The 16,471-nt window shown below is 40.1% G+C and overlaps 1 protein-coding gene and 1 non-coding gene across 2 annotated transcripts in view; one reads left to right on the top strand and one right to left on the bottom strand.

Annotated features, from left to right (window-relative positions):
- Nucleotides 1-2,322: 2,322 nt before the first annotated feature.
- The window catches only part of LOC126334608 (uncharacterized), a 90,117-nt gene continuing 75,968 nt past the window's right edge, over nucleotides 2,323-16,471 (bottom strand). Inside the window, exons 3-4 of the mRNA XM_049997011.1 lie at nucleotides 3,480-3,635; nucleotides 2,323-2,599 (exon numbers count right to left, since the gene is read on the bottom strand). Coding sequence (XP_049852968.1) covers nucleotides 2,387-2,599; nucleotides 3,480-3,635 — 369 coding nt within the window. The 3' untranslated portion in view covers nucleotides 2,323-2,386. The remainder of the gene's footprint in view (nucleotides 2,600-3,479; nucleotides 3,636-16,471) is intronic.
- Trnat-ugu (transfer RNA threonine (anticodon UGU)) lies at nucleotides 5,971-6,044 on the top strand. The gene has a single exon. It is a non-coding gene; the product is annotated as a tRNA-Thr (tRNA).

The following is a 16,471-nucleotide window of genomic DNA, read 5'->3' as shown; positions in this document are numbered from 1 at the left end:
GACATTAAGTCAGATGAATGGATTGTAGTCATGTGATTCACTACCAATATTAAAAATATTACCAAATTATTGTTATGACGAGGAAAAAGCTTGTATGCAGTTATGGTTGTGTGCTATTTATTGTTAATAGAGATAAAAATTTGTCTACCAAAAATATGCAAATTTCTTACTCATAGTAACTGACATCATTATGGACTTATAGAATAAAGGCATATACTTGACTCTAAAAAAGAAAATAGAAGATTAATTATATTAATTAAAAGCTTTCCATCTTATGCATGCCTGAAAGAAATTGCTTACTACATTTACATCCAGTTGGTGTTATAATACTGTGTAGTGTCATATTCCACACAACTGCTCCCTCTAAATACTGCAAATTACACTTCTACTGTTCTAGAAGGCATCTGTTCACTTGTTGCATTAATTACAATGACAGTTCATAAACCCACTGTTACATGTGCAGCTCAAAAAGATGTTAATTATTCTAATAACCATTCCAGCTTAGAGCAAATAACAGCCTTTGTTTCTTGGGAAAACAAGAATTCCAGTAATTAATTGTAAAAGGAATGCAATTTACATTATATTGAAACAAAGAAGCATTTTAGGATAACACAGACCCCTATATATAAAACACACTCTGCTACAGTACTGACAGCTCCAGTGATTAAGGCAATTGCCACAATACAGACGTAACCATCTGTGGAAGTCAGTTCTCCTTGTACTTACAAGTGTGTGTGAGAGAATAGGTTAACCACTAAATCTCTCATACTGAAAGAAGACAGCACCCAGTGAATCATCTCCTCCAAAATAAGATGAAGGAAATCTCAGTAAATGTAATAGAGAGAAAGAAGTGAACAGCCTATCTTCCAATATGCTAGTGATGTTTGATACTGATGATTATCTCATGATAATGAGTGAGCCACTCAGCCACACCAACCCTCTGTAGTTGATGATTCTTTCTCCATCAAAATGGAAAGGTAGAAGAAACAAATATCCCAACATTAAATGACTGTCATCATACAGGGGAATATATAAATGGCTTTGTCTCAGGCGGATAAACTGAAGATTCTACTCCAGGAGAAGCTACTTTATCTATCTCTCCAAAAGATACATTTTAAAGCTTCCTGGGCACCTGTATTACCAGTGTATAAGCCCCACAGAAAAGACTACGATAACAGTGAAAGGCAGAGTAGTTGTCTTTGTCAATGTATCCTTTCACTAAGCCCTATCTCCTTAACCACGATGCCATGCACTGCTGCTATCTTACATTTAAGTATGCTCCGTAAGACCATCACCAAATGAACCTCTTGACATTAAGGACATAACCATCACATGCCTCACAATTGAGAAGAGCCTCTTGTCAGGAAACACACATGAAATGATGCATGTCAACATACCATCTGAATTATTCCGTTGATCTCACCTGCTCTGTGGTTATTTCAGATGCTATGGCTTCTTTTTGAGTCCTGATGAGGGAAATTCACATCAGTGACTACTTACCAATATAATGTACTTACCTGTAAAAAAAGCCTGAAAACAGACTGCTAAAATGGACCTGTGCCAAGGCAAACAGGACTGGCTAAATTTGATAAACAAGACTCTGCAGTATAACATCTTAATTGTAACTGTAAAAATGACGAGATCTACAATCAGTTCTTCTTTGTATCAGGAACTCAAGCTATATGGACTTCCTCTCATGACACCACTGCAGAACTAGATATGGTTCATTACAGCACACTGAAACAGCTATATTTGACATCAAATAAAATATTTTTTCACCAAAATTTGGTCTGAGAGGTTATATTCAGGCTCAGGGAGAGAAGCTGACCAGTTGACCACCAGCAATACATGGTAAGTATTTGATATTGCTAGCCACTTGTGGTGGCAAAAGTCAGAAAAAGCACTAAATGATCATCGACTAAAGATCATGAGACAAGCTCCAACAGACAACACATCAGTTTTGTGGAACAAAAAGAGGTACAAAGGGTATTTATACTAAAGGTAATAAAATGCTTCCTCATTATTTCACCTTTTAACAAATTTTAGGTACCAGTAATTTTATTTATTAAATACAATTACGTGTATAATTTTTCCATTTGCCTGAAAACAAGTTGCATCATTTACTTAAGTGTCATTGGTAACAACTGTTACATCATTGAGTACCATTGAGCCCCATGATTACTTTTGAACAAAAGCACATGCTTGTCTTATATGGAATTTGCCACATTCTGAACCCATAAATGGCAAAATACAAAAGAGAAGCAATTAGTTCAGTTAATAGAATTTTAGTATTCTTAATTAAAATGATAATAATAAAACATATTAATAATTATGGTTTTATTTTCAATACAATGTACACTGTGTATCTTTGTTCAGTATAGTAATGTTATTCGTCTTCCTCCTCCTCCTCTTCATCCTCATCCTCCAACTCTTCACACTTTTTTTTCTTTTCAATTGGAAGCTTAATAACATGGATTTTAAGACTTAGTATTTCTTCATTGCCAATTGTAAGGGCTATAACTACTCTCCATTCATCTCCATCAAGTTTCTTTGGGAAAACAGTTTCCATTACAGTGAACTGATTGAGAATAACATCATTCTGAAAAATAAAGACAATAATTAAAGTTGTGACATATAAATAAAAATAGTAATATACACTAAGAAGGACAGCATGCTTCTAGTTTCACCAGTAGCTCCTGCACAACCAAAGTAAGCCAGTCCTCCAGGTTACACAGAAACTTCTGATGCTTAAAACAAATTTGCATGAAGTCCTCAAAACACAACTGAGGCTGTATGCACATAAAGCCAGGAAACAAGTCAACTTTTGTAGGAAGATGAGTTACTCCAAAAATACTTCTGCCATCATCACCAGCCATCATGCTTTCAATTTATTCTTATGAGGTTACATCAAGAATCACATTTATGCCACTAAAGTTTTTGATCTTCAAGATCCCAGGGATTGGACTGTTGACATCATGAAGAGCATTACTTTAGAAATGTTGGAGTAAATATGGCTACAGGCTGAATATAGTCTAGGCATCCTTGTGCAACCACATTGCACATAGAAGTATTATAGTTATTGTTGGGAAAAAAAGTTGAGACCCCATTGAGTTCAGTGAGTGCCATACATATTTGTATAATTAGTTTGGCTTATAGAGCACAATGAAATTAGAGTATTTTGATCCATACACCCTATAGATACGTTAAAGATTTATAACTGAGCAATTTCCTTGAAGAAACTTTTTTAGGCTTCATCAGTAAGTTAGATTAACAGATATCTGCAGACTGACTATACGAAATTCATATAAATTATCATGATGCTCTATGGAGATACAGAACAAACTGTCATTTAGTGCCCCAAAAAATGAAAGGAGGAGGTGCAAATGAAGAAGAGACATTAAAAGACGACTGGAATACCCCTAATTTAGTGAAAACAGGGGTGACTAAGGAGAATGTAATTTGGGAAAAGTCATACGTACCTTGAGAACAGGACACTCCCTAGTAAAATTGCTGGCGCGCCAGATCATCTCCATCTTTGACTTCTGTTGCTCCATATACTCGCACAGTTTCATAGGACCAGTAGGTGCCAATGCATTCCATGAATTGCTTACGAGCTTCTCTGGAGAGATCTCAATCTGAAACACAAGAGTGGCTTTTCAGAAAAAATCGCCATCAGTGCTTTAATTTAAAAAGAAAACATTTTTTCTATTGCTAAAGCATGTGTTTCACTCTACTAGTGCCATCACATGCCAACCATGGTGTCTAATATGACACACTGCTGCATTATTAAGCCAACTGCTTTATGTTCCAGTGGGCCACTCTCTCATTAATCTATCATTCACTTTTCTGCTGGTTCACTGGTTACCATACTTCTGTGTTGTTTTATATGATTACAGCTACGACTGACATAACTTCCAAGCACAATACTGATGTACCTGTCTATGGTCAGACTGCTTGACCAGTCCACAGCTATTAAACTGTATCATTACTGGGAATAAAAATTTCCTTTTTCATTTTTGTATGATTTTTCTTCCCTGCTAGTGATGATCAGCATGACTGTGCAAAACTTTTCGTAGTCAATTGATTTTTTCTGCCGTAATTGTATTTTATCACTGTGTTCAGGAGTAAAGATGAACTCCCACCAAACGGCAGAAACGTTTCACAAACTAGCCATGTGATGCACAACCAGAGCTGGTGGGGTGTGAAGCACAGTGAAGTTGACTTGTAGAAATGGATTGGGAAGAGGAGGGGGGGGGGGGGGCTGTGCGGCTGATCATGACAGGGCAGGGGCAGGAGAAACTGGGAACTGGGAAACTGTTGAGTGGAGGGTGTGGGGACAGTGGTCAACAGAGATTGAAGCAAGAAAGGTTACAAGAGCGAAGGATGTGTTGCAAGGATAACCCCATTAGCATAGCTCATAAAATCTGATGGCCTGGATTGTGAAGCAGCCAGTGAAATTATGCATTTTGTGTCCAGGTGCATGTTCTTCTTCGCCACAGTTTGGCAATGGTATTCATTGTCTTACTGACATAAAAAGCTGTGCAGTGATTGCCTCAGAGTTGGTGTATGAGGCAGTTAATTTCATAGTTAGGCCTGCCTCTGATGGAGTAGGATAAACAAATGACAGGACTGGAGTAGAAAGTGCTAGGTGGGCGAACTGGGCAGGTCTTGCACATGTGTCTTCCACAGAGATATGATTGCTTTGGCAAGCGATTAGGAGAGGAAGTGACGTGAGGATGGACCAGAATCTTATGTGGGTTGGGTAGGTGACACTTTATGAAGTGCGGGAAGGATCTTGGGTAGGATGTCCCTTATTTCTGTGCATGATGACAGATAATCAGAGCCTTGGTGATGGATATTCTTCACTTGTTTCAGTCGATGGTGATAATGGGTGATGGGGGGTTGCTCATTTGTACCTGATTCTTGGAGTGGTGGGAGGATTAGCGGTATATGAGGATATGACACAGGGAATCTGTTTATGCATTTGGCTTGGAGAGGGGAGGGAGGGGAGGGGGAAGTGGTAATGCCTGTTTCTGAAGGCCCTTATGACTTTCAATATACTGGGAAATGGAGTTCCCATCACTACAGATACATCATCCATGGGCAGCCAGACTGTGTGGGAGCGACTTTTTGGTACGGAAGGGATGACAGCTGTCAAAATACAAATACTGTTGGTGGCTAGTGAGTATAATATGTACATAGGTGTAGATGGAGCCATAAGAGAGATGGAGGTCAATGTTCAGGAAGGTTGCACATTGGTCTGAGGAGGACCAGGTGAAGCAGATGGTAGATAAGGTGTTAAGGTTGCAGAGGAATGAGGATGGGGTGCCTTGGTCCTGAGCCCAGAGCATGAAGGTATCAGAATGAACCTGGATCAGAAAAGGGTTTTGGAGAGCTAGGAAGGCTTCTTCTAGATAGTCCATAGAAAGGTTAGTGTAGGAAAATGTAATAAGTGTGCCCATGGCCACACTGTTGATTTATTTATATACCTTCCCCTCACAGGAGAAGTAGTTATATGATAGGATAGGATATAGTCAATAAGGCATATGCAAAACAAGGTAGAGGATGACTAACTGACAACCTAAGCTGCCGACAGATGTTGTTGATATACCTCGATGTGGACAGCTGAAAATGTGTGCCCTGACCGGGACTCGAACCCGGGTTGTCAGTTAGTCATCATTTATTCAAGGGAAAAGCGGCATGGTCATCAACAGTGACTGATCTTTTGAGAACAAGTTACTGTCTTCGTATATATAGTTAAAGGCTACCCAGCCATTGATGTTCATCTGTGCGAATGCGCACAGGTTGCCCAAACTCTTATGGGAATTGCCAATGCATGCGCGAGTAATGGGCGGGTGGGCAAATGTCTATAAGGTACAAAACATATGTTGAATTGTGGACAGTTGGGAATGTGAGTCTCGCAGTAAGCGTGCAAGGGATAAGTCCCTGCAGTCACGCTATTCATCTGTGTCCTCGGTGGCTCAGGTGGATAGAGCGTCTGCCATGTAAGCAGGAGATCCCGGGTTCGAGTCCCGGTCGGGGCACACATTTTCAGCTGTCCACATCAAGGTATATCAACAACACCTGTTGGCAGCTTAGGTTGTCAGTTAGTCATAATTTATTCCAGGGAAAAGCTGCATGGTCATCAACAGTAACTGATCTTTCGAGAACAAGTTACTGTCTTCATATAAAACGTAGAGGGTTTGGAGTCTGAATGCCATTGGGGGAGGTAGTGGTTGATAGCAGCAATGCCATGCATATGAGGGATTTCGGTGTATAAAGAGGTATCATCAACAGTGAAGAGTAGATATCCAGGAGGTAAAGGAATGGGGATGATTGAGAGTCAGTGGAGGCTGTGTCTTTGATGTGAGAAGCTAGGTTGCAGACAATTGATTGCAGGTGTTGGTTAACAAGATCAGAAATTCTTTTAGTATCAGCACAATAACCAGCAGTGATGGGGCAGTCACTATTGTTGAGTTTATTGGTTTTCAGGAGCATGTAAAAGGTGGTTGTGCAGGGTGTCATTAGTGTGAGGTGGGAGATGGACTCAGGGGAGAAGTTCTGTGATAGGCCTAATGATTTCAGTAGGGATTGGTGGTTCTCAAAATTACTTTACTAGAATGAGATCACTGTGGCAGAGATTGTTTATGTAGGGTCAGTCAGTTGATGGAAGTCTTCTGTCAGACTATCACTGTGATTCATCATGACAGTGGTGGAGCCTTTGCCTGCAGGAAGGAATCTCAGGATGTGTGTTGATGTGAATGGCTCTCCTGTCTTCTACTGAGAGGTTAATGTTTCTAGGAAGGGACCTGGGGCAGGGTAGTTAGGCCAACTTGGAGCTTAGGAATACCTGGAATGTGACCAAGTGATGGGCAGTTGGGAGGGAAAGGAGTGGGGGGGGGGGGGGGGGGGTGGCGGTTATGGCCGGATGGTGGTATGATCTTGGAAAGGCATGGTTCAATATTGGGGTTAAGTTGGCTCTGGGTAGAGGGATTGGTAGTGAAGAACTGTGTCCACAAGGAAACAAAATTTCAACAATCTATGCTGTCATCTTCAAGTCTTAAAGTGTTTTTGTTGTGTATCATGTTCATTTTATGCTGACACTACACACAAGATGTCAAGTGGATCAAAACAGCATATTATAAAAAGTTTGTCATTGCTAAAATATTTAAAAAAAACATAAAGCACCTATTAGAACAGACTGTGATGTGAGGGTCCCTCCTTGGTATTCAGTCTCTGTAAAGAAACTTCTGAAGAAGCAGTGATTACTGCCAATAGGTTTAAATAGCAGCATATATCTTTTCATAGAGGAATGCTAAATAAAATGTGTTTGGCTATCAAAATGGCTAAAGCCTTCAATGACAGCTGTAGCAGAATCTTACTAAAAGACCTCTCACAAAACCAAATTCTAGTCATATATAAAGGCAGTCAGTCATCAGGCCATGCAAAGATGGAATCACATAGAAATTAGTGTATGTGGCAATGAGAAGGAAGTACAGTTGTTATCAGATTCTACACTGAATTTGCAGCTGGGTTAGCCCCTGTTTTAACTATAATATACTGTAGATTCCTTGAACAAACGAACATGCCCAGTAACTGGAAGGAAGCACAGGTGACACCTTTCCAATAGAAGGGAAGCAGAAGTGATCCACAAAACTATGGTTCAATGTCCTTGACATCCTTTGGTTGTAGACTCTTAGAACATATTCTGGGTTCAAATATAATGATGTACCACAAACAGATTCACCTCCCCCTTGTCAACCAGCATGGACTCTGAAGACATTGGTCAAGTGAAACCCAACTTCAGCTTTTCTCACATGACATACCAAAAGCCAATGAAGTCAGGTAAATGCAAATTTGTTTACTTTTGAATAGGATTTGTCTCAGTACCACACTGATAATTCTTATCAAGTGTATAACCATACAGGATATCAAACAAAATTTGTGACTGGATTGATGACTTGTTAGTAGGGAGGACACACTTGGATGGATAGCCATCAAAAGATGTAGAAGGAACAGCAGGCAATCCCCAGGGAAATGTCTTGGGACATTGTTGTTCATTTTGTATGTAAATGACCTGGCTAACTATAAGCATAGTAACTTCAGGCTTTTCACAAGTGATGCAGTTATCTATAACAAAGAAGAGTCTGAAAAAAGCTGCTTAGGTGTCCAAACAGTGGAAAGTCCAGAATGGAATAACAACAATAAATGAAAGATAGATTGTTATTCACGACATAGAGGAGGTGTTGAGTTGCACAAAGGAATGATGAAAAATAATGCTAGAAATATTTCAGCTTTTGAACAAAGTCCTCCTTCTGAAGTAGAAAACATTCACACAACACCACTATCACCACACCACCACCACCACCACCACCAACAACAACAACAACAACAAGAACTCACACCCCTATGGCCACTGTCTTGGAGCACTAAGGTCCAACTGTGACTGTGTCCGACATGAGCACCCATCTAGCTAGGATGGGAAGTGGGAATACGGAAGAGGATGTTGTCGGAACAAGGGGGGGGGGGGGGGGGGGGTACTAGTGCTGCCTGAGGGAGCATGCAGGGACCTCATGGAGGCAGGGTAGGACAGCTAAATACAGCATAGGGAGGCTGTGCTGGGGGGTTGAGAAGGGGAGGGTGAGAAGTAGAAAAGAGGGAAGGACAATCTAGGTGCAGAGGTGGGATATAAGGCATGTGCAGTACTGAAGTGGGGTGAGAGAAAGGAAGGGGACAGGCAGGCAGAGGAGTGGGACTAATGAAGGTTGAGAACAGGGGGTTATTGGAATGGAGGATATGTTTTAGGGAGAGTTCTCACCTGAGCAGTTCAGAAAAGCTGATGTTGTTGGGATGAATCCAGAACGTACAGGCTATGAAGCATTAATTACAATGAAGCACATTGTTTAGCATGTTGCAGTGGCTATTCGTGTGGACAGACAGCCTGTTAATTGTTACGCCCACACAGAATGCAGCACAGTGGTTGCCGGGAAGTTGGTAGATCACCTGGCTTCTTCCATGGGTGTTCCTGACTTTGATGGGACTGGAGATGCTTGTAATCAGAGTGGAGTAAGTGTTAGTGGGAAGATGTGTGATACATATATTGCATCTGGGTCTTTTGCAGGGGTATAGCTAAGAGCTGTGAGCAGTGGTGGAGTAGAGATGACAAAGATGTGCGTAGATTGGGTGGGTGACAGAGTACCACTGTGGAAGGGATGGGAAGATATTGTTCATTTCAGAGTAGGAAGAGAGATGGTCGAAAGCGTGGTAGAGAATGTGATTCGGTTGCTCCAGTCCTGGGTGGTATGGGGCCATGAGAGAGGAGCTCTTTTGTGGCTTGATAGAAAGAATGTGGGGGATCATAGCAGACTGGTGAGACAAGGCATGGGAAACCTGCTTCTGGACAATGCTGGAAGGGTAATTTTGATCTCTGAAGGCCTCAGTGAGACCCTTGGCATATTTGGAGAGGGCCTGCTCTTCATTACAGATGTGAGGACCACTGGTGGCTAATCTGTATCGAACAGATTTCTTGATGTTGAATGGGTGGCTGCCTTAACAAATAGGATTAACAGTAAATATTGAACATAAACAAGAAATGTTCTCGGTTTTTTTCATCTCATGACAGAAAATCACAGAGATACTGAAGAACTTTAATTGGTGGATGCTTGAAGATAGAGGCAAAGCATCCCATTAACGCATAGTTACAAAGTTTAAGGGACCTGGTTCAAGCGATGAATACAGGAACACAATAAAACCCCATATGTATTGCTCTCATAAGGATTGTGAAGACAAGATTTGAATAATTCACAGAGGTGTTCAAGGGGAGCCGGAATGTTCTACCTCCATGTTAATTTCAGCAAACACAAGGAACATTTTTTCTTAAACCATTTAACGTATGGCTCTGAAATTTGGACAATATTTTCGATAAGTAATTCTCTACAAAGATATACTGCCACATCAAGAAATATTTATTGGGTTTTGTTTTACAATTTTTTTTAATTTTGCCAATTTTTTCTCTAAAAAATTTGCATCTTTTCTTGTATAACTCCTTAATCCTGCAATTTAAAAAAAATTGTTATAAAAAGGAAGGAAATGAAATAAACACTATTGTGTATAATTTTGATTCATCTACTGTTAGTAGTTTTTGAGAAAATGTTCCTTAAATATGAAAACTTGAAACTTGTGGGAAATGGCTTCCAAAAGTTTTTAATACATTCCCACTCCATGTTACGGATCATCATCAGCCTCTTCTTTTTCTAGTGTTAGTTTTCTTTTCATAGGTCTCTTCTTCCCTTTTGCTGCATGTTGTAGTCTTTTGTCTCTTCTTGCTGCACCTCTTAGTCTTTCTTCATCAATTAAGTACAGTGTGGAAATGGTGTTGTGCCCTGGTTGAAAACCTAAACCTTTCAGCACATCACATTTTATAATTTTTCTAGCATTGTATGTTGCAACTGCATCATACACTCCAAAGTGCAATGTTTTTATCTGTACAAACACTGTTTTTGGAATCCTAATCCAAATTAAATTGTTCGCACTTTCATTGGGATTTTGTGTTTTCCCATGTAGGCACATTTCCAAGAAATCTGGCTGTGACAAATCTCTGAATATGGACTTGTTTACATCAGTTACTGCATTTGGCAAAGTGTTTTTATGGTCATATTCCTTTCCTGATTGGTACTTATACTGTGAGTCATCACCTTTGGGACATAGTGCAAATGCCCATACTGCTTTCCTCATATACTCAGTACTTCCTGTATTTTGCCTAATTACACAACCTTAATACCTCTGCAATCTGTCAATTGTTTCATCTGTCAATCTCTCTCTTCCTCCAAGGGTCTTACCATCACTACACTTCTGGGATTCTAATGTCTACTTCAGTTTGCTCAAGCGAGCCCCCATGCGCTTCTGTACATGTCCAATGCATTCCTGTTTTTTAATGTGAATTTCATTGCCATAAGGTCTGAGTTCCTCTAAAGTTTTATATCTCTTAGAATCACCATCCCCTAGATGTCAGTATATTGTACATTATACCACTCCTCTGGCCTGGAAAAAATTCTTTTTCCTCCCTCTATTTCCGTCGCTCCACTTGTGCCACAAAAATTTGCTTCACATCCTTCATTATGTTCCTCCTTGGTATTGCCCTTACATCTACAATGTTTGGAGAGAGTAACAACATCAATAACTTTGCAACTGTCTCCACTGGTAGCTGTCACAACTCCATATAAAGATTTATGACCTGTACGTTGCCATGATCCATCTAAAGCAACAGTTAAATCACTACAATTGCCATTATCATTCACAGCCTCTTCAACTGCTTTCTTCATTGTAGCTTGCACAACATCTGCAGAAGATCCCACCAATTCATTATAAAATCCAAACTTGGTTAGTGGTTTTGCCAAGTTCATAGTCCTTATAACATTGTTCCTGTTCCACTGTCCATTCCTATGCAACAAAAGCCATACAGTAGCCTAACACTTATGTCACACACCTGCTTTCCACTATTACCACTATGAGGAATACCTTAAGAATTATAAAACGAAACCTCTCCACCACATTTGTCACACTTCAGTAACATTTTATATGCCAAACCAACATGTGAAATTATTTTCAATTTGAGGCCTCTTTCTTTGCAAACTTGACATAATACACTATGTTTTAAAATATTAGACAGCAAGGAAATGTTAATTATTTCATTCGCATCATTACTGTCACTTTCATAGTTTTCAAATTTGTCTTTGCTTTCAAAAAGTGTCTTGCTGGAAGAAGATTTCTCACACAGATTTGGAGTGGTTGGTGAAGCAGACGGAATAGCATCTCCCTTCAAAACAACAAAAGATTTCTTCTTCCACTCATTCCCAGTGATGTACAAGATCATTTTAGCCAGATTTAATGAAATAAAAATTAACACCCTTAGTTCAATAATCCAGTTGACTTTAGTGACCTTTGTGTATGATTTTTGCGTACTTTGCCAAAAGAGTCCGATTACATTTAACTTAAATGGTATGACTCCCTTGATGATGATAAGACAAAGAATAAACCACACAAATGATATTCAAATTATGAGTTACAAATAACAAAATTTTTAATCATACAGTGATGACGTCAAACACAATGTTTAATCATTCTCAAATAAAAAGCAACGATAGTACAGACAAACAATATCTGAATGTGATCTGCCAAAAACATGCAGTTTTAAGAATAATAAAGACAGAAAATGCTTTTTTGTGGCAAGATAGGACCCTTACTAAAATTTTGTAAAACTCACTTGGTTTGCTATAAATGCATGTTGAAAGGTCGTAAGTCAAATGAGTTCCTGACGTAAACAAAATCTAGAATCGTTTGCTGTAATCAGGTCATGAAGCACATGTGGAAAGTTTAAGAAATCATAACAATACAGAAACATGTAGCAGTGAAAGGCAGGTTTTAATGATGATGAATGATAATTCTATTATGGAAATAAACAAACTGAACTCTGACAAGTGGTACATCAGTACTGGAGCAATACGTCACATTACAAAGACATTACATACAAGGACTCTTCAAGTGCAATTACATTACAGTACTGCCTGTCTCATCACATCAGACTTGGTAGGTATGTCTAAATTAAAGTGTCGTAATCCCTGCTCATGACATTTTTTGGACCTCAGCAATGTTCCCTTTCTGCACCTCTTTCTGCTCAATGGACAAGCAGGCAGTCCTATCCCAGTTTTCATTTGGAGCATATTCAACAGTACCCAAATGTAGGTGCCATGTGTGGGGTGTGCTGTAAACTACGCAATTTTTCAACAGTTTGTGACAACTAGTGAGTCCATGGATGGTTGTTGGAGGCTGCAGTGTTTTTTGTGGAGTCAGACGCTGTCCCTGATGCTGCACAAGCATTGCTCCAGCACATTTTGCTAACATTGGTATTGTATGAGTCACCAATGGAGTTTCAAGTAGGCATGGGAGTGACAATAAGCCTAATCAACTTAGATACATACAGGCTCTTAGGCTATCCTTCATTGTAATGGTCATTACATCAGACTGTGTCTTACAGTTAAACAATGCATTTCTTTGAGAGGCCTGTTCTTTGTCTCTGCAGGTAATAAGAATGTATAATAGCAGCCTATGTTGTTAGTGTTTAATTCACTATTGACACAAAATATTTTTATTTAGAAACCTTTTCTGTCTTTGGCATCCTGATAGTATTTCAGTCAGTCCCCTTTCAAGGATTGGACTCTTTCAAAGGTCATACAGCCAACTGTTTGAGAATACCTTGGCTCAGCAGAAAATTTTTGAGGTGCACATCTTCCTTAAACCATCAGCAATACCTAAGTTTTGTTGCCCATGCCCCATTTCCTTTGCCATTTGTGAAAAGGTCAAGGCTGAGTTGCAGCATCAGCAGGACCTCAGCATCATTTCTCCTATCATACTGAGTCAGTGATCCACCTCTTTTGTGGTGATTCAAAAGCCAGATGGCATGTTTGCAGGTATCAACATGCAATGCGTCATAGACTTGCATCCAATTTTGTGGTTGGAGGAAATGTTGGCAAGAGTTTCACGGGGCCAGTATTTCTCACACATCAGCTAGAGTGCACTATACTTACAGTTCCCTTTGGATGCCATTTCTCATACTTTTTTTAATACAAAGTGAGGTGGCACAGTGCTTAGCACACTGGACTCTCATTCAGGAGGACAACAGTTCAAACATGCATCCAGCCATCTTGATTTAGGTTTTCCATGATTTCTCTAAATCACTTCAGGCAAATGCTGGGATGGTTCCTTTTAAAGGGCATGGCTGACTTCCTTCTCCATCCTTTCCTAATCCGATGGGACTGATGACCTTACTGTTTGGTCCCCTCCCCCAAATCAACCAACCAAACAACCAACCAACCAACCAACTTTCTTAATGCTCAACACCCCCTTTGGGCTTTGCCATTTTAATCATTTGCCCTTTGGAATTTTGACTATGCCAGGAATTTATCAGCGACACTTGGAGCAGTTGATTCAGAATATTCCCTGTTGTATTGACTGCCTCAGTGGCATCTAGGACCAGGACTTCATGCAAGGAAAGTAATTCGAAATCTGCAGATGGTTTTCCAATATTTCCTGGAGAATGACCTTCATTGCAAACTGTAAAACTGTAGTTTTTTCTCCAAAGGTACATTTTTTGGGAGGACACATGCTTAACAAAGATGGTCTCATTCCTACAGATGAGCACATCAATGCCATCATCAACCTGCTGGTGTTCAAGGACCTGAAGGAGCTCCAGTCCTTTTTGGGCAATATTTTGTATTATGCTAAGTTTATTCCCCAGGCTGTATACATCTGCCATCCACATAAGAGGGTTCACCAAAAAGGTGACAAATTTGTAAGGTCTGTTGACTGGCCTTCCAGTCCATCAAGTAGCACTTGTGTTTCACTCTCTGTTTGGCTTTTTTCACAGTGGTTAAACTATTAAACCTGGCTGCTGATGCATCCCAGAATGGAAATGATGTCATTCTACTGCATCAGAACCCAGATGTCCCTGAGCATCCCATCACTTATGCATCAAAGATGGTTTCTGTAGTGCAATGTCACTATGCACAGATGGGAAAGGAGGTGCCAGATATCATTTTTGGCATTAGAAAATTTCATGTTTTTTATGTATGGAGCAAAGTTCATACTCATCATCAGTCACAATCCCATGATTTCCTTATTCAGCCCTCCCTCTACACTATCATACTGGACTGCCTGCTTGTTGCAGAGTTGGACCCTCTTTCTAAGTAATTATTGGTATGACATTTGTTACCAGTCCACTGCTCCTCATGCTAGTGCAGATGCCCTGTCACGGTTACCAGCAGGGCCCAATCTGGGGTCTGAACAAAAGGAGGCTTTCATTCTCCATTGACCAATCCCTTGCAACAGGAATTGTTAGACTTGTCTTTGACAGCATGGGTAAATGCAGCCACAACATGTTTTCTGGAAAATCATTTCAGTGGTTCAGGTGGGATGGCCTGAGTATAGTCCTTCAGGAGCAGATTTGGTGTGGTGCTCGTTTTCTATACTGTGGGATCAGCTCTATGTTGTTCAAGGGATGCCTACAATTGTCACAGAGAAGCGAAGCTATCAAGTGGTTGTACTTCTGGCACTGTGTCCTTGTGTACTTCATTTGCAGTATGCATCACACTGGAGTGTGTGTGTGTGTGTGTGTGTGTGTGTGTGTGTGTGTGTGTGTGTGTGTGTGTGTGTGTTGCATGGCATCACATCTACTGGCCACTGGATGAATTGTGATAGTGAACATCTTTTACAGGCTAGTGTGGCCTGCAGCCAGGACTTGTTGACAGTAACTTTTGTTATCAAGGACTCTCCCCAGATTGTCATCTCCAACAACTATTGGCAATTTATGTTGCCATATTTTGCAGATTTTTGCATTTGCAATGGTATCCAGCATCTGACTACTGCCCCATTTTGCCAGGTTTCTAATTTGGAGGTGGAGTAATTTTTGTGAACATTTAAATCTCCTACGAAGAAGGTTATGTCAGCCTCATTCTATGGTGATGCACTGACTAGTTTTCTGGCTGTGTACCAGGTGATGGATGCAGTACAGTAGAATGTTTGGATGGGCACTAGCTCCAGGGTCTTTTGGATTTGTTGCACCTCAGCTTGAGTGTCCTGGGCCATTTTGGCCTGCTGCATTTTCTTTGCATGGCTACTGTTTGGGCCCAATCTTTTTGCTGAGCAGCGTTGGATGCCATGTGTAGAGGTGGGCCACAAAGTTTGGCATTTGTTTGTGATGGTTGTCAGTTGGGAGCAGCTGACCCATCATGCCAGTCAGATATGTCAGCACTCTAGTGGTCCCTTGATGTCACTGTGGAGAAAAATGAAGTGTGGCAACTAATTAATACACCTGAAAAAAGTAAATTGACTGAAAATCTGTGGGCATTTTATATAAAATCAAATTCTAATAAGGGAGTGATTCAATATAAGACCCAATTAGTTTCAAATGGGATGCACACAACAGTTTGGAAAAGTAATGTTGAAAAAATATGAAATGATGAGAGCTATTTTGAATATTGCAAGTCAGCTTCATGTACAGACTGCTTTTCTCAATAGTATGTTGAAGGGGATAATTTAACATGTTGACAAAAGGACTCTTTTAATAATACACAACATGTATGCAATACGGTGAAAAGTCCTATTGTTGGAAGTACGTCTTTAAAATGCTGGTACAAAAGTTTTGTTAAATTTTTCAGTGAATGCAGTGAATATAATTTATGTGTGTTCTACAGCGGAAAGATGGAAGATGGTACTCACCATATAGCGGAGGTGCTGAGTCACAGAGAGGAACAACAAAAAAGACTCAGAAAGTGAAGTTTCGGCCAACAAGCACTTCGTCAGATATAGACAACACACACACATACACACACACACACACACACGACTGAAGGCAGAAGGGGGAGGGGGAGGGGTTAGCGGAGAAGAAAAAAAGAAGAAAGACTGTCGATGCATTGGT

This window comes from Schistocerca gregaria, chromosome 2 (assembly GCF_023897955.1).
Source record: "Schistocerca gregaria isolate iqSchGreg1 chromosome 2, iqSchGreg1.2, whole genome shotgun sequence".
NCBI classification, from domain to species: domain Eukaryota; kingdom Metazoa; phylum Arthropoda; class Insecta; order Orthoptera; family Acrididae; genus Schistocerca; species Schistocerca gregaria.
The sequence above is the reverse complement of the archived record's forward strand: the minus strand, read 5'-3'. Positions and strand labels throughout refer to the sequence as shown.